This window comes from Rattus rattus, chromosome 1, assembly GCF_011064425.1.
Source record: "Rattus rattus isolate New Zealand chromosome 1, Rrattus_CSIRO_v1, whole genome shotgun sequence".
NCBI lineage: Eukaryota > Metazoa > Chordata > Mammalia > Rodentia > Muridae > Rattus > Rattus rattus.
Genome location: NC_046154.1, coordinates 245,300,824 through 245,325,476, shown reverse-complemented (window position 1 = coordinate 245,325,476; position 24,653 = coordinate 245,300,824). Strand labels below are relative to the sequence as shown.

General features: G+C 44.7%; 1 protein-coding gene across 2 annotated transcripts in view; it reads left to right on the top strand.

Moving 5' to 3' along the window:
• The window catches only part of Kcnk9 (potassium two pore domain channel subfamily K member 9), a 42,072-nt gene extending 17,886 nt beyond the window's left edge, over positions 1-24,186 (top strand). The window contains exons 2-3 of one of the 2 annotated variants that reach the window (XM_032916409.1): positions 15,775-16,729; positions 21,825-24,186. In XM_032916409.1, coding sequence (XP_032772300.1) covers positions 15,775-16,685 — 911 coding nt within the window. In that variant the 3' untranslated portion in view covers positions 16,686-16,729; positions 21,825-24,186. The other variant, XM_032916403.1, reaches the window with a different exon arrangement.
• Positions 24,187-24,653: the final 467 nt, after the last annotated feature.

The window sequence follows — 24,653 nt, the reverse complement described above, 5'->3', positions numbered from 1 at the left end:
TAGCAAATGGTGACACTCACATCTTCCATACAGCTGTGGCATTATAGGGTAGTTAGTTATTAGGAAGGGCAAGAAATGGGTGTGAGAGAGACATATGCTTTCAAGCAGGGGTAAACTTTGGAAGGTGAAGTCTCAGTATGAGGAGCTTAGTTCAAGCTATTGTAGCAAGCTTATAAATAACAGCGATTTATTTACTGCAATTCTGGAGGCTAGAGGGCTGAGGCCAAGTTAGAGACAAAGACAGAGTTGGCGTCTCACCTCCCAAAGGCACTATAAGCAAGATCAAGGCTGCCTTCTATCTGCCAGGTGATGCTGGTTGGACAATTATGTCTTCAAACCTAAGTGCCTAGGAAGACTTGCTGACTTCATCCTACTCTGAACAGACTTAGCTAGTGGTGAGTGGGTTAGACTGGGATTGGTTCAGCACAGCATTGTGGATACCCTAAAGCTGAGAAGGATCCAGATATGGCAGGGAAGATCCAGATGCTATAGTCCTAATTCTTTCTCAGTGTCATGTCCCTCACAATGCATGGGGTTCTCCAGTCATTGGACTCAATGAGCTTTGTCTCCACTTTGCCCCTTTCCCTGGATATTCAGTGGAGTTTGAGACCCCACAGGCCCCTCTCTGTCTGTGTGCCAGCTGTGGGCAATGGGACTCTTACATGGAGTATTCAGAGTCTGGGCCACCCCTGTCCCACCCTTCTGTCCTCCTTCCTTAGAGACAGTCCTCAGACCCAGGGCGTTGCCATGGGGATTGTGAGCTGGAGTCTATTTTGAGATCATGTTAGAGTGTGATTTTTTAGTTCTGTCTGGGCTGCCTGTTGGTTTCCCTGCTTGTCCAATGACTAGCTAGAGAGTTTGGAATGGTTTTGCTACAGAGATACTACTCCTTGATGTGACAGACAGGTGACTGGCATCCAGTCTGACCAGTATGCACCTGCTAGTGGTCTACGAGTGTCTCTATAACCAGGGGACGGTGAGGTGGGGGATGCCTTCCTGCAGGAGATGTCCTCAGCCAAGATTCAGCACTCCTAGCTACTCACTCAGCTGACTGCTGCTGGCTGGTCCTGTCTACAGATGGCAAGGGAACAGTAGATGCCCTAGAAGAGGAGCGGGGGGGGGCTTCAGCAGAAAGAATAACATGGTGAAGGCCAGAAATGGAGGTGCTGGTGACATCTGAGAGTAGAGGTTAGTTCAAGAGGAAGCAAGGAGGTGGAGGCTCACAGGTGAGGGTTGCTAGGCTCTAAATGCAGACCCTTCCCATCTCCTATTTGCGTCTATTATCTGCTCAGCTCACTCCCAGACACTATGTGAGGCTAATTCACCTATATCCAGGGAGCATCTCCAACTTCCTTTGCCATCCTCTTGAGAAGTATCCTACAGAGAAACCTGGGGGACAGAGGCAAAAGCCGAGCTCTGATTCCAACTTTATTTGCCTGCCTTCCCCCTCCTGTTTCCATCCTGTAGATGAGCATACCGACGCTCAAAAGACCCCAGAGACTTTCCCAAGGTTCCATCTCATTGATGTAGCTTTCATTTGCTGTAGGCAGAATTTGTTCTCTGAATTCTGTCCTCTCCTCAGGGGACACCTCCTTGGGGACCCAAGGTGGCGACTCTCACTAGCAGAGCCTTGGGATGTGGGGATGGTTCTCCAGCTGCAAGGAGCTATTGGGGTCGGCTGCATCTGCTCACATTCTGGCCTATGTAATCTTTTCCTCAGAAATTTCTCTTTGAATTTACACACATGAGAATGTGGGAAATTGTCATAGGATTTTTGATCACAAAGTCCCCACAGAGGGTTTGGAATCTCATGACTCCTGTCTCTCCCATGGCCATGGCATCCCTGGTATTCTGTCACCTAGACCTGCTGGGAGTCGCAGAACTTTATATCTCATTTGTCCCACAGCCCAGCTCAGGGCTTGGGAAATCTGCAGAGTCAGGTTGGAGTGGGGGAAAGCCAGCCAGCCTTGTGTCTGGGCGGTGAGAGGCTATTTTGGGAGCAAGTCAGGGAAGGAGTGCTTTGTTTTGTTTGCTCCTCGTGACTACCAGAGGTGGTGGAGCCCTGCACTCCTGTCCTGGACAACTAGTCAGCTCCATGTCAGGGACTGAGTGGGGAGGGAGATCGACTGGTATACTTCATGACAGTCAGAGGCCACACAAGTCAAATCCCCACCCCTTATCACTGTCAGCTTGCTTACCAGCAGTGTGTGAGAGAGGAGAATAGATGAGGGGAGGAAACTCTGATTCTGACATGGTAGTCTTGTTCCCATGTCTTCCACCTGACTTCATGTGGCCATTCCCAGCAAACCTTTGTCCCAACTAGTTGCTTACTCATTTTATCCATTCCATTCATTTGCCCATTTAAATTATTTTAGCTAACCATTTCTCTGTCCACCCATCTGCCCATCTATTCTTCTTCATCCACATTCCATATGTCTACTAGACAATGTCTAATTTTTCTCATCCGTGATCTATAATTTATCTTCTACCCACATTCCATGTGCAAATCCACTCATCTTTTCAGTATCCACTACCCGCCTATCCATTTTCCATCCCTTATTCATCTATTCATTTGCTAGCTTGATTCCATGCATCTATGCATCTGTCTTCATCCATATAACACACATCTATCCATCTTTCCATTGTTTGTTCACCCACTCATCCATCTTTTCATTCGCTGTCCATCCATCTATTCATTTATCCATTATCTACTCATCTGTCTATTCACTATTCGTCCATCTTTCTTTCATACATCCCATAACTACCCATCAGTCCATCCATTTATACTCTCACCTTTCTATTCCATACATCTACCTGTTCATCTATTGTCCATGCATCCATGTATCCATAGATCTATCCATATATCCACTCTCCACCTTCCATTAAACTTTCATCTATTCATCAATCCCCCTATCCATTATGCCTCCATCCACATTCCAAACATCATCCATCCATTATCAGTTCACCTTCTATGAATCACCCATTCACCCATTTCCTCATCTACTGGCTCACCCATCAATTTCCAAGCAGACATCCTTCCACCCCTCGTCTATCTACCCTTTTGCACCCAATGCTATAATCTGTGTTTCCTGTTGTCATGAGTCCCAAAGTAGGTGGTACACAAGATACACTGATAATCTGCTTTCCCTACTAAAGGTCATCACTGACAATGAATCTGGCATCTACAGTCAATTGTGTTAATCTCGTAATATCCCTAGAGTCTTGGAAAGCTTTGAGTAGGGTGTTATGCTAAGAGATGGCAGGGATCAAATAGACACCTGAGCAAAAGACTCTTGGAGAAGATCAATTTTCAGTTTGAGGACCAGTTAGAAGTCCTTCTGTTCTCTGCTGTCACTGTAGTCGAGGGAAGAGCTTTGGGGCATGGCCTGAGTGGGGAATGGCTCCGCAGAATAGGGACCATCTAGAAAGTCATGGATCTGAGGTTTACTAAGGGATATGGAACCAGACAATTGATGAAATGAGAAATGATGGAAGAGAAATGAGGAGCTAGATAATGTCATGTCAAGAGATAGGAGAATGTCTGTCTATCTGTCCACTGGGTGTGTCTGTCTATTGGACACAGGTGATGGTTCAGACTTCCAGCTTGATCTGGATGTGCTCTGAGGCTGGCTTCTTTTCTAGAAGCTCTGTTCCTTGACAACTGTAGAGATGGGAGCTCAGTGCCATGGACCTTTGGCACCGAAGATTTGATGGTTCATGCTTTTCATGTAAATAATAGAAACACTCCCAGCTCCCCTGTTGTTCATACAGGAAATTTGAGTCAATCTCAACTAGTTCCAACGAGGTGGTTTCATTTTCTTTGGTGACATCATCCTCACCTTCCACAGGTTGGGGACACTGGGTTAGGCAAAACTTAGGTTTCTAGCTTGTCATATGGCCTCTACACCATTGTCTTACCAACTCTTAGCCTCCACTACCCATGGGTAATAGGAGGGCGCTTGGGATTTCAGTTTGTCTTATGTGCTATGAGGTTCTAGAGCCTGGGCATAAGGTGAGTCCTCACACAACATAGAGTAGAAAATTTCCTGAGTCTGTTACCTGAGAGTGATGCTGGCTGGCACAGGAGATTGTGTACTCAGCATAGGCCTCTGTGCTGTGTACAAGATGGGTTTTACTTGAGCTAATAATGCTGTTTTGTATTTGCAGAGTGGTTTATAGGTTTTGAAGGTATGTCCTCATAAGTCTTCTGATTTGAATGTTGAATGTTGACTAAGTGAGAATTTACATATAGTGGGTAAATTAAGGCTAGTCCGGGACTTGGGATGAGGGAGAAAACGTCAATCTTGCTTAAACTTAAAGCAGATGCAGCACAAGGACATAAAATATTTTCTGTTTTCTTCTTATTTTGTTATGGTAAAAAATAGACACAAACTATGTTCATGATATTTACCACCCCAAATTGTAAACTTGAGACACAGTACATTTTAAGAAAATGACCTCTGCCCCCTTGGAAACTACAGGACTGATAGCTGTGACTTTGCTAGTACATTAGTAGTTGGTATGTGTTGGACTGGGTGATAGACACACAGGCCACTGCTTCTGAATATCATTACATGAATATCCGTGAGTAGCGGAGGAGTGCTTTTATGGAGATAACAGATGGGGATCCTACAAACTTCATGAAATACAGCAGTAAATCATCTTCACAGTGCATACATGTGTGTGGGCAGCTGACTTCATCCTCAGATCTTAACATATCAAGTTCAGAGGCTAACACGAAGCTAGAATAAGAGCCCAGACTAGTGCTTTTATTCTTAGGAACCCTCAAAGACCAGCAGGTCCCATATTCTTCCATTTGGAAGATAGACAAGTTGGTATTTAGTTACCCCCACTCCCAACTCTCAGCATGAGGTTCCCTGGAGGAACATTAGGGCAGGTAGCATTAGTAGAGTCTCCTATGATGTAGGGATGGAGTTTCAAGGTTAGGCACAAGAAGTTACAAAGGTCAGAGCAGGGGAGATTCTTTTTATTCATATGTATTCTTTCTTAGCAATATAGACAGTCTTAACTTATGATGGTTGAACTTTGTCATAGATTAAAAAGCAATATATGTTTGGCCAAAAACAACTTAAATTCTACATTTTTATCTTCTCTCAGGTTAGTACTCTGTGGGTGGTATTCTGTCTTTAATCTAAGCCATGCAAGATGCTGCACTTCCCTTTTGCCATGCGAGCACAAGGAGGAATTCTGATCTCTAGACTAGTGCTTTTGGGTGGTATTCTGTCTATAGTCTAGATAGTGGAAGATGCTGCAGCTCCTGTTTGCCATGCGAGCATGAGAAGGAATTCTTCTTTCTAGACTAGTGCTCTTTGGGGTGGTATTCTGTCTATAGTTTAGAAAGTGGAAGATTCTACAGCTCCCATTTGCCATGCGAGCATGAGGAGGAATTCTGATCTCTAGACTAGTGCTCTTTGGGGTGGTATTCTGTCTATAGTCTAGATAGTGGAAGATTCTACAGCTCCCATTTGCCATGCGAGCATGAGAAGGAATTCTTCTCTCTCGACTAGTGCTCTGTGAGTGGTATTCTGTCTATAGTTTAGATAGTGGAAGATTCTACAGCTCCCATTTGCCATGCGAGCATGAGGAGGAATTCTTCTTTCTAGACTAGTGCTCTTTGGGGTGGTATTCTGTCTATAGTTTAGATAGTGGAAGATGCTACAGCTCCCATTTGCCATGCGAGCATGAGGAGGAATTCTGATCTCTAGACTAGTGCTCTTTGGGTTGGTATTCTGTCTATAGTTTAGATAGTGGAAGATTCTACAGCTCCCATTTGCCATGCGAGCATGAGGAGGAATTCTGATCTCTAGACTAGTGATCTTTGGGGTGGTATTCTGTCTATAGTTTAGATAGTGGAAGATTCTACAGCTCCCATTTGCCATGCGAGCATGAGGAGGAATTCTGATCTCTCGACTAGTGCTCTTGGGTTGGTATTCTGTCTATAGTTTAGAAAGTGGAAGATTCTACAGCTCCCATTTGCCATGCGAGCATGAGGAGGAATTCTTCTCTCTCGACTAGTGCTCTTTGGGTTGGTATTCTGTCTATAGTTTAGAAAGTGGAAGATTCTACAGCTCCCATTTGCCATGCGAGCATGAGGAGGAATTCTTCTTTCTAGACTAGTGCTCTTTGGGTTGGTATTCTGTCTATAGTTTAGATAGTGGAAGATTCTACAGCTCCCATTTGCCATGTGAGCATGAGAAGGAATTCTTCTTTCTAGACTAGTGCTCTTTGGGGTGGTATTCTGTCTATAGTTTAGATAGTGGAAGATTCTACAGCTCCCATTTGCCATGCGAGCATGAGAAGGAATTCTCTCTCGACTAGTGCTCTGTGAGTGGTATTCTGTCTATAGTTTAGAAAGTGGAAGATTCTACAGCTCCCATTTGCCATGCGAGCATGAAGAGGAATTCTTCTTTCTAGACTAGTGCTCTTTGGGGTGGTATTCTGTCTATAGTTTAGATAGTGGAAGAATCTACAGCTCCCATTCGCCATGCGAGCATGAGGAGGAATTCTGATCTCTAGATTAGTGCTCTTTGGGTTGGTATTCTGTCTATAGTTTAGATAGTGGAAGAATCTACAGCTCCCATTTGCCATGCGAACATGAGGAGTAATTCTGATCTCTAGACTAGTGCTCTTAAGTTTATTTGGTAATAACCTCATCATTTGTAGGGCATCTGTATTCAACAGAGAACAAAATCTTGGTGGTATGACAAGAGGCTGAGGTGAGAGCATGGGTTTGGAGACAGGAACGATGGGTTTCAGATATCAGGTCAAGTAAGTCTATGTGCCAAGTCCTGAGCTGTGTGGGATACCTGGCTCAGCACAGCATGGGACACTCTTCATTGTTCCCAACAATAGGGAACAATGAAGATTCTACAGGGTGTGTTATCACCCTATTCAATATTTGATTATCTTGTCCCTCTTTGAATTGAGGCAAAAATATATAATATAGAACCATTGGAAAGCATTCAGTTCAGTGGTATTTAACTTTTGACATTGAGCAACAATCACCTCTTTCTAGTTCTATGCATTTCAACACTTGGAGCAATGTCTCATTATCAGTCACCACATTCCATTGTCTCTTACTCTATCCCTACAACCATGAATTCATCTTTTGTCTCTGTGGGGACTCAGTCTTATAAATGGTATTCTGCAGTACTTGGCCTTTTGAGTCCGACCTCTTTACTAACAGGGTATTTTTGGGGGGCTCACACATGTAGCGAGCATCAGCTCCTCTATTTTTCATCAAGATGCTATTCTATTGAACTATGCCACATTTTGTTTGTGTGTTTCTGGTTTTGAGGAGGTTGGACATTTCTAGCTCTGGGCAGGAATGTGTCTATGTTTATGCATATATATTTATTACCAAGATTCCTGCTCTCTGCCTCTTTTGGTTATGCTCCTAGGACTAAGGTGGCTGTGTTTCATGGCCATTTGGGTTTGTATTTTTCTTATCTGCCACAGTGGCAAGTTTCATATCCCCTGGTAACCTGTTCCAGAGGGGGGAAGAGTGGCAATGGAAAACTCAAGGCTGGGGTATAGAAAAGATATACAAATAGTAGAATGAGACTATGGAAGAATTCATGTATTGGCTTGGCCAAAAATGGCCCTGACAGAAATGGAACCAGGCTTTCTGGTAACTGTTAGACCAAAGGAATCCTATGGCTACCCCAGAGAAGGAATAGGATCCAGGTTCCATTTCAGGGCAACTGATCTGTATGGCCTCATCTCACCCTGTACTGGATATAGAATCCCATTCTAGGCCCTGGAGAATAAGGGGAGAGAAATCAAGTTTGTTGGTCACTAGGCATTGTGCCTGTCATGGATACAGTGGCCAGAGACCCACAGTTGAGCTCTCTGTAGCCTTTGTCTAGCATGGAAAGCACCTGCTAGATTCATGTTCTATACAGGACCTTGAAGAGGGAATAAAAAATTATAGACTTTCAGATCTTCTCAAAGGACAATGGGAAGGGCACTCTCAATAGTGTGGCTGCTGGCTGAGACTGGGACAAGGTTTAAGTTGCCATTGTATCAAAACATTCTGTTTGGGATATATGCACATTTATGATTGTGGCACTTTTTGAAACACTAACTCTTTTATCACTTCAAAGATTAATTAATTAATTTATTTAGTCTCTAGTAATAGTATTCATTTTGGACCCAATTTCTTACCTGGTGTTAGCACAGACATGCCAGGTTTTTCTTTGAGGGGGGGCAGTTTGCAGGACATGCCTTGTGTTTATCCTTTTATTTAAATTTGCTCGTCTTTGAATTTTAGGTGTGTCTTTTATAGGCAGCAGCCTTGGGTCATGGCATTTGGGTTGTATCTTTTGTTTTGTTTTTGTCTATCTGCCAACCTCCAACTGCTGATTGGACTGTGTAGTTAATTTACACTTAATGTACTTACTGATCTGGAAGGTGTTAAATCTGCCATTATGCTGCTTGTGTTCTGTGTTCCTTTGTTCCTTCATTTCTCCATTACTGGTTTCTTTTGTGATAAGTAGACCGGAAAGCGTGTCATTTCCATTCTCCTGTTGCTTCTTTTGTGTTTTGAATTAGCTCCTTAGTAACTGCTCTGGAAATAACAATGGGCCTCTTAAAAACCAGCTAGTTGAAGATGATAGTATCTTATAACTTCAGTGGTTTACAGAAGTTTAATTTTTCCTAACATAGATCTACTTCTTCTCTCATTATTGTTGTACAAGTAAAATATTTATGTACTTATCTATCATTGCTTTATATTAAGTCACTGCCTCCAACACTGCTTTATCAGTTAAGCGGTTTCCTTTTATATGGAAGGAGAAAGGGTGTGAATAAAGCCATTTGATGCTTTTGTATATTTACACATGTAGTTGCCTTTACTGTCACCCTTTCGTTCTTTTATGAATGTGTACTACTGACTACAGTTCTTCCATTTCATTCAGAAGGGCTTTTAAAATTATTCATTGCAGCAAAAGTCTGCAAGCAAATAATACTTTTGTTTTATTTTTAATGTAGAAATGTCTTAATGTCTCTTTTTTAAAAGGAGGATAGTTTAGTTGGATATAAAATTTTTGATTGAGTGCCACTTTCATTCAGCTCCTTCACCATGCCATTTCACTGTCTGAGAACATCTTATTTTTACTTGAATTTGCAGAGTAGTTTAAATGAATGTAAAATTCTTGGAAGATTTTTTTTTTCTTTCAGCATGTCAATCATGTCAGTCCATTGTCTTCTGGACTCTGCTTTGGAATAAGAGTCATTCATGGGCCCTATTGAGGAATTCTAATAATGAATTGCTTTTCTCTTGTTCATTTTAACATTGCATCATTGTCTTCTTGCATATACAGTAGATTAAATGTGATGCATCTAGGCATTTATCCTTCTTGGCGTTTGTTAAGCTTCTCAGATGTTTAGATTAACATTATCATTAAAGTTTGAAAGGTTTTGTACATTATTTCTTTAGATATTCTTTCTGCTGTTTTCACTCTTCTCCCAAATCTCCAATGAGTGTGGAACACTGCGTCTTCAGGTATTTTCACCATTCCTTTCAGTTTCTTTCCCCAGGGAACATTTTGCACACTTATGGATTTGAATAGTTTTGTTTGCATCTATCCACCCATGCACCTAACACCCTGAGAAGAGAACCCATGGTGGCCATCTTAGTTTTACTGATTATAATTCATTGGAACATGGAAAATTTTGACTGTCCTAAGTACTTTTTCATCTAGGAAGTAGAAGTGGTCATCTAACAACTTCAGGCATGCCAAGGGAGGATATATCTCACTGGTATTAGGACCTGGTCCAGCACATTTGCTGGTACTTACTTGGTTTCTTTTCTTTGCTTTTTGACAAAAACCTTCAAGGCCAGGACCACTGTGCTTTTGACTAAAACACAAATGGCTGTTAGCAACAGAAGCAAATTAGAGCCCAACACATTCCACATTTAGTCTATTTAGGTGAAGAAATTGTGGAGCCTCTATTTAGAACTGATGAATTAAAAATGATGCTTATGAAGAATGCTATTGGCAATAGACTAGTGTTAGCATTTTCTTATAGTTGCTTGTGTGCAGTTTTCTCTCAGCCATGGGAAAAAAGTATTTAGGAATAGGGTTTGGAAAACATAAGGAAAAGTTCCCACGTCTGAGTGGAAAAGGTGGTGAGTAGACATTCCTAAGTTTTGATTTCTCTTCTGTTTTCTCTTGTTTCTTTCTATTATGTGAATTTTTATTTCTATAGCCAGTAACTTTCAAAGTGGGAAAGTCTAAGAAGCAGAAGGGACACTAAAAATAATTGGAAGTCTAGGAGATAATCAGGATTGGGTGGGTGGGGATATTTTTACCTCTTTTCTTGCTTGGGTTTTAATGTCTCCATCCCTGCATGGTTAGAAAACTTGCCCAGGTTATAAAGCTGAGACATGGGGAAAGTCCATTAGGACTAGGGTTGTCCATTGCTGCTATCGTGCAGCAATTATGGGTATCATGCATCCGCTGGCAATGCCTCCCTGTACCCTTTGCTGGTGATGTCTCACAATGCTGGTTGATGGGAATTAGCTGTGACAGATGCACAAGTGTCCACCCCAGCAACTGTCATCCTTGCTTTTTTGGGAAGGATATCAAGGACAATGTTCCACTTGAGCATGGTTTTCTTTCTGTGGAGCTTCAACCAAGGAGTTTAAATAGGTAGATGCTTACTTTTGGGTACCTTTTTTACCCCGGAAATCCATCCAACTCCTTGCCTCACCACAGCCCACAAAGAGACACTGCATCAGAAGTCCAGCATACAGTAAGACTGTAAAGTTAAGTCTTCAGGGGTTTGGAAATTCAGTGCTCTCACGGCTCTGTGGAGAGGGACACACCAACAAAGCAGAGGTCAGTGCAAATAATACAGTCTAGCTTGTAGAGTGGACTGTTGTAAAGAGGTCACCAGAGATATTGCGAAGTGTGGAGGTTTTCCCTCAAATATATAGGCTTTCCTTCTGTCAAGGTGAGAGCTTTGCTTACCTCTGATCACCCACAAATCTTGTTACACTATAACTGACCTGAAGTCTTCTGAGCCTAACACTATTAGCTAAGAGAGGGAGTGTATATCTTCCTGCTGATGCATCCCAATCCAGTGCCTGGCGGCTTTCAACCATTACTGATTTTCTTATTCTATCCAAGACTTTTCAAACATCAGCTGGATTTCTATCTTTTTTTTTTCTTATGAGTATTTGATTTGTTTTCCCACATTTTCTTGTAGAGATTTTTGAATGGTGGCGAATACAGGAAAGCATGGCAGAAAAGGAAGGTTTTGTGTAGGTACAACAGAAAAACCAGTAGGATTTCCATTTCCTGACCAAGGGGATGATGTGGACACCTCATTTGCACTATGGGTGTGGCTGACAACGGGGGCTGATGTAGGAACAAGTCCTGGATCAGCCTGACATGGGAACTTAGAAAGTTATCATGCTAAGTCCAAGATCATGGACACTGTCACATTCATGTGGAGGAGAATACTAGGAAAGGTCACCCTCTTTTCCCCAGGAGACGAGTTATTGAGTGTAAAAGAGTTTTAGTTTAGTTCCTGTTACCTTGGGCTATCAGTAAACACTGGTCATTACTACTTATATTTTATATCTATGCCTAAGTTCCATTGATTGATGGTACTTTCTGAGAGAAAAATCCACCAGGTAACATAAGTTTTGCCAGTGAAAAACTTTAGTGGCTTTTCCTTGAGGTTCTTGGACACATCCCAGGAGGGAACCTGTGCAGGTATGGGACCTATGCTTGCATTCATGGTCTGCAGTGACAGATCACCCGCCAGAGGGCACCCTTGCACCTCTGGTAGCAGGCTGAGAAAGACCACGGGCCAAGGCTTCCACTATCCTGCCACCCTGTGGGCTCTTTGTGGACAGCATTTCCTTAGCTACTTCTAAAAGCAAAGCTTATGTGGAGGAGAGGGCCAGGCTTTCTTAAAAGCATGGGGAGAGGCTGTGAATCCAAGCCTGTGTGGAGGAGAATAGGGAGCTCCAGATTTTCTTAAAAGCATGGAGATGCCGTGAATCCAAGCCTGAGATACTTTGGGGGCTGAAATGTGTCCCACCCCAGGCAACTTCTGGCTTGGGGTCACATCGCAGTCTGGGCATTGACAGGTACCTCAGCAGCATAACATTGCCCTAGGAGACAGGGTTTTGTGACCCCTTTGCAGATGGAAGATAACTCAGCCCTTCCCTCTGCCCACTTTCTATGAGAAAGTCATGCTTTGCACACTTGCATGTTAAAGAACTGTATTTGTGGTTCCTTTCCTCTCTTAAGATACCAAGTTAAACAAAATTGACCAGGAAGCCTAGCTAGTTCCTCCTAGGAATCAGTGAAGCACATGAAGGAGTGTGTGCTTTTTCATGATATAAAACAATCTATCAGGTTTCCCTCTGCAGAACACAGAGGGCCCCTTGAATAAGCAATGGCTTAGCCTGGAATACCATAAACCCTGATACCTCCTTCCAGAGGAAAGGGCAAATGCAGCAGAGTACACTATAAAATGCTAGGTGACTTAAAGAGATCACTTCACTTCATGTCCTCTTTACAGAAGAGAGAAGGTTTAGGAAGCTGTGGGGGGATAGCTGTGCAGGCTAGCTGCATTATGGGCTGAAGTAGGAACCATCTTGGAAGCACAAGGGGACAAGGTTAGCTTCCTTCCCCAGCATGTCTCTTTTCAAAGCCACCCTGAGTCATTCTTTATTTGTATTTGTGCCTGCTTTAATCCCCACTATCAAAACTCCCCTTCTGTCATTTATAAATATTTGATTCCTCTCCTTTCCCAGCACCACCTTCTCTATATCTGGGCAGCTGGAGGAGACAGCACTGTAGCCCTCAGCTGGCACCAGGCCATGGACAGTCACAGTAAACATGGCAAGCATAAAGATGAGGCCGTGGAATGGAAGGGACTGACCGTTCGTCCTAAGGGGTCAATCTGCTTCAGGCTGAATTGGCCTGCACGGTACAGGGACCAGTCTTGACTACTAGGCAAGGCTGAATCACAGTGAGAACTCAGATGGCTTCGGAAAGCCTGGAGTGGTAGCATGTGCGTGTTATCCAAGCACTTGGGAGGCTGAGGCAGGAGGATTTCTGTAAATTCAAGAGGAGGTTATGTAATGAATTCCAGGCCACGCTGTACTAGAGAGTGAGAGCTTCTCTAAATTAAAAAAAACAAAACAAAACAAAAAGAAATCAGAAAAAAGGCTTCCGTTGGAGGTTTTTGGGAGCACATACTTGAAGAACCTAAGTGACAGATAAGGGGACCCAGCACTCAGCTTTTGAGCCAGATGATGCTGTGTTTACTTCTTGCATTAAATATATCCCAGGTAGAACTGTTAAGAGCTCAGTGAGTCCACCCCATCTGGCCTTGACGTCTGTTGCAGGTGAGCTTCGTGCAGAAGGAGAGGAAATAACACATGTATGTTTTATATTTCTCACCACATGATTCATTCTTTCCTCGAGTCCTAAATCTCCCTCTTTGGGGAAGGGCCCCCTCTTCCAGTAGGTGTGCCGCGCTGATCTGATGGGGTAGCACTCTCCAGCTTTGAAGAGCTGAACATGCAGGCTGTTTCCTTTAGACATGGGATTCTGGGTTAATGGTTTTCCCAGACTCTGTGCCAACAAAGCTCCAATTGCTTCTCAGCCTTCGTTGCTTACGATTAGATGTCAGTAGTCTAAGAGAGTAGTCTACAAGGAGTAGGCTTTGTAGAATCAGTTGTGCCATTTTTTTCTCCTGTCTTCCTTTCAGCAGGTCTCTCTTGGGCTTTCTTTTAACTTCACTGGAGTGCGGTTTTCTTTAAGTCTGTCCCACCAAAGTTCGCAGCGACTACTGAATCTGTCACTTTGTCTTTCACCAAATGTGGTTGATTTGAAGCCATCATTTCTCCCATTTTCATTTTATCTTTCTTTCTCGAATATCTCTTAATATCTTTTGTCCCCAAAGTTTTGTGTCTTGCTTTTTTCAATCCTTCCCTCTTTTCATTCTTCACACTGCATGATTTGTATCAAATATGCATTGAGGTCCTTCTCTGCTTTTCTGCTCACTACTCTGGCCTGGTTCCAACTTTGCTTCAGGCCATTTATCTTCCTTTGCAGTGGATGCTGGGTATCTGAGGCAACAGAGTTCAGTGATGGATGGGGTGGAGGGGTTGGTGGCTAGAGAGAATGAGGCCACGTCTTCTGGAGAGACCACAACCTACAGCAGAGGGATGTGGGCAGAACAGAAGTCAGAGTGGGAGGGAGACCTGAGTTTGGCAGGTTCTATTAGATCTCTGGTCTCAGAAGGTTTGCCTAGCAGTCCACCTAGAGACATCATCATCCCACATGTCAGTTGACAGAGTCTCTGGGATATAACGTAATAAAGGTGGTATGTGACCTTGAGCGTGTTACTTGGGGAGACATACATGTCGCCTTCCTTGATGGGGCAGGATTTGAAGATGAGTTCTAGCCTCCAAATTCCCAGTCCAAACATTCTCCATGATGTATTTTCCTTTCTTTCTGGGCAGTGTTCATTTCAGAACTCAAACTAGAATGGACTGGTATTGAGGTCTTTGAGGGCTGTGTGTTCTCTCTCTATCAAGGTGACTTTTGATACAAGGTTAAATTCTGTCCCTTAGAGACACTGCCTAGGCATGAAGATACATCACTGAACAAAGTGAACAGCAGAGAAAGTTCTTTCTGCTCTGCCGCCATGTCTCTCAGTTTAAGCTCTTTCTTTTAGCCTCATTCTTGGCGGATAAAAACACCAGGCTCAAGTTCCAGCTCTGACCATGTCAGATTAGTTACCTGCTAAGTCACTTACTGCAAGCTTAGGCTTGCTCGTAGGCTTGGAGTCATTACTCCATTTGTTTAGGGTCATTATACAATTTTAGACAGGGATGGCATATGAGGAGTCAGTCTCTTGCTGGCCCACAGTATCTATTCTTTCATTAGTCACTCTTTCTGTGGAGCTGTGGTAGGGATATTCCCTTTTCTCTCTTGGGTTTTTGTACTTAGTAGTACATATGCTGTGTGACACTGAGAACATTGACATGCCTCAACCTATCAGATATCCAACTATTATGAGGGATTCTCCTCAAATGAGTCTTCTTTGCCTCTTAGGTGTCAGTTAAGGCTGATAAACATCCCTTATCCAAAATGCTTCAGCCCATTTTTTTGTGCTCGAGGTTTGGGAGCACTTCAGATTTGGGGATTTTTGTATCTCTATAATGAGATCTTTCAGGGAAGAGACTCCAGAGTAAAAGCAAGCTCCATTTGCATATCACACACACCTAATAAACAGCTTAAGGTGATTTTTAGATCAAACGAGGTTTCATTGTATGGACATTTCTTTTCGCTGCATCATGTTGATACTCATAATGTCTTGAGAGCATATGTCTACAATCGGAGTACTTGGAAGTGGAGGTAGGGGGTAAGGAGTCCCAAGCCAGCCTCATCTACATGAGTTTGAGGTTAACTTGAACTATATCAGACCCTGATACAAAGCAAAAAAAGTTTTGGGTTTTGTAGCACTTTTGATTTTGTTTTGAGATTAGAGATACTTAATCTGTACGCTGAATCTGTCTCTTTGTAGCGACATTTCCCTGAATCCCTCCTTCCCCAGAACTCATGTGACTCTTGAAATAAATGGTTCTTCTTTATCTTTATATACTCTAATCTCCTGTCTGTTAGAAATGTCTGATGTTTCTACGTCTATTCCTGAACCCCACAGAACCTTCCCTAACTATTGTCCCTACTCTTCTTCTTCTTCTTCTTTCCATAGGATATGGACATGCTGCACCTGGAACCGATGCTGGCAAGGCCTTCTGTATGTTCTATGCTGTGCTGGGTATCCCTCTGACGCTGGTTATGTTCCAGAGCCTGGGCGAGCGCATGAACACCTTCGTGCGCTACCTGCTGAAACGGATCAAGAAGTGCTGTGGCATGCGCAACACTGAAGTTTCTATGGAGAACATGGTGACCGTCGGTTTCTTTTCTTGCATGGGCACCCTGTGCCTTGGGGCGGCTGCCTTTTCCCAGTGCGAAGATTGGAGCTTCTTCCATGCCTACTACTACTGCTTCATTACACTGACTACTATAGGGTTCGGCGACTTTGTGGCCCTGCAATCCAAGGGTGCCCTGCAGAGGAAGCCATTCTACGTGGCCTTCAGCTTCATGTATATCCTGGTGGGCCTGACCGTCATCGGTGCCTTCCTCAATCTTGTGGTCCTGCGATTCCTGACCATGAATACCGATGAAGATCTTCTGGAGGGAGAAGTTGCGCAGATACTTGCTGGAAACCCAAGACGGGTGGTTGTCCGTGTGCCTCAGAGTCGCAAGAGGCACTACCCCATGTACTTCCTCAGGAAATACGGCCGAACCCTGTGCTATCTCTGCTTCCCTGGTGCCAACTGGGGTGATGATGATGACGATGATGATGACGCCGTCGAGAATGTTGTAGTTACTAATCCTGTTCCTCCTGCTGCTGTTGCTGCTGCTGCTGCTGCTGCTACTCCTGGTCCCAGTACCAGGAATGTCCGGGCTACCGTCCACTCGGTTTCCTGCAGGGTTGAAGAGATCCCTCCGGACGTGCTGAGGAACACCTACTTCCGGTCCCCATTCGGCGCCTTCCCTCCTGGAATGCACACCTGCGGGGAAAACCACAGGCTGCACCTCCGTCGCAAGTCCATCTAAGTGTGGGGAGGAAAGTACATGGAAGAATCATTTGTCATGCAGATGTAAGTTTCATTGTCCCAACTCCTCTTTCCCTCCTTATTTATTATTATTCTCTTTTTTTTGTGCTTACGGTCATCATCATTCCTTTCTCTCTTCCCTCCTCTCCTGGGTTCATTTCTTTCTGACCTTTCCAGCCAGGCAGAGCTGTCCAAAGGGCAAATAGAGGCCCATCCTCTCTGAAGCTCGCACCTGAGCATGAAGCATGGATTCCTTCCTTTCTCCCCACCAGAGTTATGCCTTACATTTCTCCCCACCCTGCCTCCTCTCTCTGGGGTGGCTTTCCTAGGACAGGTATGAGAACAGGAGCACCAAGACAGAGCTGAGAGGATACCCAACCGAAGCCTTTGACTGCCTACCCGTAGTGATGTCTCCGACCTAACTCCTCTCTTCTTCCCCCAAGGACTGGGTGGCTGTGTGTATGCGTGTGCAACATGAGTGTGCGTGCTTCTGTGTGCAGGTGTGTTGTGCGACAAGGTGGAAAGTATCAGGCATTCACTCCCTTCCCACTCATACAATTTCATTAACAGCCTCCTCGAGGTTGCTTTCCAAACAAACTAAACCCTGCAAGGTTTGATTTATCGCCTTGCCGAATTGAGCACATCCCACAAGGCACTTTTAACCCAAGATGTATCAGATGGCCATAGCTTCTAAATCTCATTTACTTCTCTTCAGGGTGTAGGTGGGTAAGACCACAGGGATCAGGTTACCTTACCAGTTTAAAATTAAACCTTAAGAATCGTGCACTTTGTGAACTGGTATGCATCATTGACATGAGAAAGCAGAGGTTGCAAAGGAGTAGGTCCAAAGCCACAACTTACTGAAGACATTTTGAATTTTGGCATTTCTAGTTCCAACAGTTTTCCCTGCAGCTGGAGTTGACAGGGTAAACAGGAAAATAGTTGGGACCCAAGAGTATCTATTTTATTATTCCCCTCTTCCTAACGATGATGACTATGACGATGAGCTCTGTGATGTCTCTACCTGCATGGATTAGAGTCCCAGTTCTGGAATGCTTGGATGAGAATGGCTATCGGAATGATGATGTGGTTTCTTCTCCTAATAAGAAAGCGACAGGGCATTCCTTGTTTAGAGATATATAGAGAGGTATATATTTCAGGAGAGAGTGTCTCTACATGCATTTGATCTGTAAATAGGGAGAAGATCATGTTGGTCTCAGGAAGAGTTTTAGAGGCTGTATCTTGGCCTACTGGGAACTTGTCAAGCTCAGGGGATGCTTTGTCTAGGTAGCTGAGAAATTCCTCCCTACTCTCAGTAAAGGATGACCCTGTAGGGGACAGTTTAGGCTAGAGAATATGGCACATCGTATGTAGGCCCTTTCCATCGCAGGAGTCCGAGGGCAGCTCGGCCTCCATATTCACTGAGGGACTCTAATTTCTCTCATCGCCATCCCTACCATCTCTAAAAGTCACCCCATTCACTCATCCTCCCCCTCCTTCGCACACTGGAAGTTCCTGGCTTTTGGATGGAAATGGGCTTTGGCTACACTACGCACGCACAAGGAGCGCACTCACTGGTCTTCAAGATTTCTTAAAGGACACAGCATCCAAATGCCACCAGTCCCAAGCATGTGTGCCATTGGGCTGAAACCAGGAGCATCCAGGACTCCTCTGGAAAGTCAATGCATGCACTTAATGCTACACCCCGTGTTGAAATATCCCCTTCGTCTAGGACACGGGACCTTCAAAAGGAGTCTGTGAACCTTAGACTCTCTTGGCCAAAGTTGACACATTCCAACTTCGAGGTCTTTATCAGTTCACTTGTTTGAGATTGTGTTGTGTGGAATGCCCTGCACAGGGCTCTCAAGTCTGTCCAGAGAATAGAAGCAATCGCTCTTCTTGAATGTTTTTGCTCTGCAAAGAGATTGTTGGCTCTTTTGGGTCACAAATGTGACAATCCTGATGCCTATATGCAGAGTACTTTATGCCTCGGAGGAGGTTTCCTGGACACATGTAGGAATTCCCCTGAAACTGTTGTAAGATTTGCTCTCAAATGGTGGGTAGGTATGTGTGATCACCTCTGATCGGTACATGGCATTGAGGCACTGAGAGAACCAAGGATTCACTCTCAGTCCCTACCCAGAAGGGTACAGAAGGTGGACTTTCCGACACCAAGGTGTCCTGACTCAGCCCTACAGTGGAGGAAGGATCCTGCTTGGTGTCTTCACAGGGCCAATCATTAGGCCCAGGAGTCAAGTCAGAGGGACATAGGCTCAGCCTATCTTTAGAGCTGGCTTCCTATTCATGTATCTGTGTAAAGTGGTCACACAGTGACCATTGTGTGGGAAGGATTGAATGACAGGTACATCCCTTCTTCCCAGAGAAATATAGATACCACCTTCTATATTCTCACAGAGCTGACACCCCTCCTTCTGCAAGGTGAAGGGCTGTAGAATGAATTCTCTTTCCTCCTCACATGATAGCCACTGATGGAAGTAATGAAGCAACTTGTAATTGGTTATCATCCTTGTATCCCTCCCACGTCTTCGGCTATTTATTGCCAGTTCAGCTTTGGAAGGAAGGGCACCAAATTGTCTCTTCCAAGCTCAACATAGAGCACAGAAGGAGGGAATGAGTCTTGGCTTATCTCCCTAAAGTGGATCTTCTCCAATGGCCGATTCATTCCCTAGCATAGGACCCCGTAAGATTGTTTTCTGGGCACATCTAGTGATGTGCTCTCTTGGTGTGAGAGCAGGGAGGAGTCAAATTCTTAAGGGTTTTCCTTTTTACAAGATGAGAGTGGGCCATTTCTATCAAGAGTCCACCAGTAGAGTCGAAGGGGCTCCTAGCAAGGAAAACTCCACGGGCTCCCTCATTTTCAGAGAACAACATTGAGATTCAGGAGGGTCAACATATCTGAGGTCATGTGTAAAGAATATAGGCCTTCACACTTCCTTTTGCTGTTGTCCTAGCTGCTTTGTCGATGTTTTGCACAGCATTCCAAAGATTCCCTATTACTGGACTTTATTGTGTCTCTGACCTGGACCTCTCTCCCTCTCTCATGCACTTGGCGGCTTCTTCAGTCAAGTGATTGTTGTCCCCTTCCCTTCAGTTAACCAAACCCCTTCAACAGACCTCATGCAAGGTTGTTTGCAGAAGGGACTCAGTCTCAGGAACTGGAGGCTGGCTTGCTGTTCAGTTCCTGGAAGTTAATTTGCCTTGTATATACATATACTTAATAAGATATCTGACTTGAACTCTTCACTAAGTGATCTCCATCTTTACTTCATCGAGGACAGTAAGAAATAGGCAATGATAAGGAGTAACCCAGAGTTCTGGGCTTGCTGATTTCTAGTGTTCATCCCATTTGGACCCTTAAAGGTACCCATCCCAGGAAGAAGGTGCTGTCTCACCCATTTGCCTGATAGACCTTGAACATCAAGAGTACTTCTCTCTCTGGGTTTTGAGATTCTCTGTTAGTCCCTGAACTGGAACCAACTCTGTTCTTTCTGGTTGCCCCACTCAGTTTTGAGGCCATGGTAGCAGCCTTTAGGATCAGAGCCCATGATGGGTGATTGACTGAGAGAGGTGCTGGCTTCAGCATGGCCATAGTAAGATGGGCACATCTGTATATTTTCTGTGTACCTGATTTAGGAGACATCTGCAGAGTAGATAAGCTGAAGCAGGTAATTTTTATCAATTTCATCCAGAAATGAAAGCTGTACAGATCTTGAATCCCAGTGCCAATCTATCTCAGCTAGAATCTAGAGGGATAAGGGCTCCTTAGAGATCTTCTTTGTCTATGTGCTTTGAGAGAAAGAAAGATCAGAAAGTGACTACCCATCATGGCGGCTCCCAGCTTCACCTCCATATATTCTTTCTAGAATAATGAAGCCCAGGTCAGACATTTGTCTACAGAGCTGTGAGATCTGAGATGTATGCTGGAATATGTCCATTCTACCAGCTCTTAGCTTGTCAGCATCTGTGAATTGTGACTTAGTTCTGAAAATGGTAGATGCACTGCCTCCAGAGTCAAGGTCTTCTCAGGACCAGAAAGCATCCTGGATGAGGAAAAGTGGTAGGGCAGGGACTGGCTCTTCTGCCTTGCCTCACTGGGCTCTTGGAAGTCATTTCACTCCTTGAGCCTCTGTAGCTTTCCCTTTAATCTGATGGTATAGCAAGGGTTGGGATTTAGGGGCACTTTGCACAAGATGAGCTTGACCCACAAGGACCTTTGGCTTAGATGATCTAGTCACATTTGAAGATTGATCCGCCAAAAAACTCAGCTAAAACTCAGCAGGAGTTGGAGAGCTGGAAAGGTGAATAGAAACAAGTGCTGGCATAGAGCATTGGACCACGGTGTAATGCATCATGGGTCCCTTAAAGTGCTAGGCTTAGATTGACTTTCTGTGGTCCCATCTTGACCACATGTTGGTAGAGGTTGATGCTTCAGGGAAACAAAAGTACATGATCACGAGTCCCCTGACACCGACTTTGAAAAAAAAAGTCTGAGGGTGACAGAAACGTTGATAGACTAGCACCATGGGATTCCCTAGACCTCTCACCCAGAGCCAGCCTCAGTATCCTCTTCAACACTGAGATGGTTGGAAGATAAGGTATCATGGTGTCTACAGCTTTTAGGTGGTTCAGCCAAAGATAACATTGTATATCTCTCATGAAAAGTGCATTCTCTTATATAGTAGTGGTGTTGTCACACCTAAGAAACTTAGCATAAGAATATCTAATATAATAATATAATCTGTATAAAGAATTCCCCGTGTCCCTAAAATGTCCTACTGAACTTGTTTGTGACTCTAAGATGCCCTCCAAGATCACACCCCACACCTGCTTGTCTTGTTGTCCCCCAACCCCCCAATTGAGGGCATCTCCCTCACTGTGTTTGTGTCTCTTGATAATTGATATTTTTGAGGACCCCAGGCCCGTAGTCTTGTAGAATGCCTATGATCTGCTGTCGTCTGCTTGTTCCCTCGGCTTGAGGAACTGTTGACAAGAAAATGATGTAGTTGATGTTGTTTAGCCCTGATTTATGCACTTGATGTTTGTCTCTCTGGGGACCTCTGTGGTTACTGCTTTTGTTGTGAATAAATAAGTCATATTAAATGTTGTTTTCCTCTGTTAGGGGACCTAACTGCATCTTCAAGAGAGGCGCCCATGGATGCTGGGTCTCACTGTGAAGCCCAAGCAGGCTTCGGATTTCTGACCTCTCCCGGGGACCTCTTCCACGAGGGGCGAGTGTCAGCACCCTTTCCCCTAAACACCTATGGGAATGGCCCAGCTATACCTAGACAAAAGGCACAGAGACATGCTCCTGTAGGGTCCCTTGCCTGCAAATCTGTTGGGCCATTTTGGCACCAAGCAGCAACCTCATGAGTGGCGATGACCACCACACAATCTCCTCACTTACTACAGTAGAAGACATGTCTCACTGTCATGTCACTGGCCTGCCCTGCCCACCAAGGGGCTATCATTTGTTATCTCTACCTTAGAGATGTTTTCTCTGGCATATTCTAGAGCACATTCCTTTCCCTTCCAACTGATGACAAGTATCTGCTATGGCCATGCCCTTTTGAAGGTAGAGATGAAACATCTTAGTCCTTCCTTCAAAGTTTTTGACACCCTGTGGACTTAGCAATGTCCTTCACTGGGTTCCTCTGTGTTTGCTTCTCATGAGTGAACATACTGAGAAGCAAATGCCTGATGGGTCACCCTTGTGTGCAGAGAGTTAGCAAGTGCCCACAGAGGTGAGGGAGGCCTCAGGGTAAAACAGGTCCAAGCATGAGTTATCTGCCTGAAGTAGACATGGGGTATTCCAATGCAAATCCCTGGAAACAACCCAAATCCTGGTTTGCATTGCACTGCTTGCTATTCAATTGCACGTGCCTTGGGAGTTGAGTGAGCCATTAGCAATTGGCCCAGGAGCTATCCACACAGCAAGGCACTTCAGTGTCTGAGGGTGGGAACATCTACAGATTATAGAAGCATGCTGGGATATTTCTCCCTGTAGTAGGCGGGCTCTGGTGATGGGAACATCACAAGGGGATCAGGTGGGGCAGTGTCATTTTCTTGAGGGTGGTAGGGTGGCTGGGAAGATCATACACAATGACACCGACCCTGAACCTTTGGAGGCTGGGAGAGACAAGAACATCTACTTCTTGCTTCTCTCCCATGCCCAGAGCATCTGGGTGTGCTGAAAGATGCTTGGGGCTGGTATTTTACACGCCTGGGACCAACCTCTGTCCTTTACAGTTGGGTGGTGGATTTACCCCTCCGTTTCCACGTCTGTTTTCACACTCTGACATTGGAGGTTCTAAGTTTTCACACGGTGCTTGTGAAAACTACATGGGAATGTTTACGGAACACCTGCTTTACTCCCAGGAAAGTATGTACACTTCGCCCAGCACGGGGCCTCCCTTCACATCCACTGGTTGTTGCTTTGTGGAGGACCAAACTATAACTGTAACTCCAGAGCCATTCTGGTGCAGTGCTGTACAGATGAAACATCAAGCACGTCTTGTTGTATGTGCGAACTCTGCTGCTGGGAGGGGTGTGGGTGATGGGTAGGGGTGCAGCCGGAGCACTTCTGTTCAGCAGGTGGCTGGCAAGGTTCAGAAACGCTGCAAGACTGGATCTCCAAGCCCGGTGTCTGCGGATCCCAGAGGGCTGGTACTGAAGTGTATGGGTAGGGTGGAGTGGGAAGCTTCAAACACAGAAAATGAAACAAGGGCATGCCTTAGAGAGAGGAGAGAGTGGTTGGGAAAAGCAGAGGAAATCACATGGGTGGGGCTCACATTGGGGAGGAGGCTTTGCATGGAGTCCCAAAGAAGGGGAGAAACTTCCAGGAATGTACCTAGTGGATGTGCCAGCTCCTTTTCCTGTATTAATGTCAATGCTAAGAGGGAAACCATGTGCTTGTTGTTTAAGCCTGTGATTGTCATTTCTAACCTTGTAGACATTTATCTTCAGGCATCATCTTTGTGCCAGTGGATCCCAGAGGACACATCCAGGACCAACGGTAGTGAGTTCTCTGGCATGAAAGGTGGCCAGCATGCCCATGCACATGGCAAAAAGTGGCTTCTATCTGCACAGGACAAAGGGCTTCTGCTGGACCCTCTCCAATAACACTGTGTGACCCTGACAGGTGACCCTTCCTGAGAGGTAGACCTGAGAATGACTTAGAGCATAGAAACGCTCAGCCAAGGATGGTTCTGGAAGGATTGGGGTAGAGCTCTATACTGCATATGCTGCTATAACTGACCTTCTAGAACATGGGGTTGAGAATCTGACTCCAAAGGATACCTTGGTTTTGTCTGAAATTGTGTGGGGACACAAAGGTGGGTAGTGGGAGGGGTGGGCTTAATCTTCCCTACCTTCAACATGCAGACAACTAATATGTTGAAGAGCTCTGCCAGAGGTGGGTAGCCTATGGTCTGGAGGGATGTGGGAGAAGATGAAGGACCTTGAGTAAACTTGGTTCATTTCAATAGCTTCCCATTTGATCCTGAGTCCCGACATCTTTGGAGGCTCCAATCCAGTTCTGGAGATACTTGGTGTCACAAGAGCATACTTGATTTGGGGTGTGGGGTGGGGTACGTGAGGGTGCTTGAAAATGCGTTGGCTCTGAAAACAGTGTTGATTTGCCTTTTGCAGTTTGTTAGGCAGTAGGGAGAGGGGCCTCTAGGCATCTTCCTAAGAGCCAGTCCTTTCTTCCCTTTCTTCCTTAGATATAGTTGGGTCACAGGGCCTTGGCAAATCATTTCTCATTTCCTCTATAGAAGATAGAACGGCCAGGCCAGAAGCAGGTATCTCTTAGATACACACTGGTACAGAAGAGATTCAACCCATGTCACCCCACTCTAGACTCCTTGCTGACATTTTGGTGGTAGAGGTCAGAGGAGAGACAAGGTCAAGCCATTTCAAGACCAGGTGCCTAAGAATTGGCCAATTACCC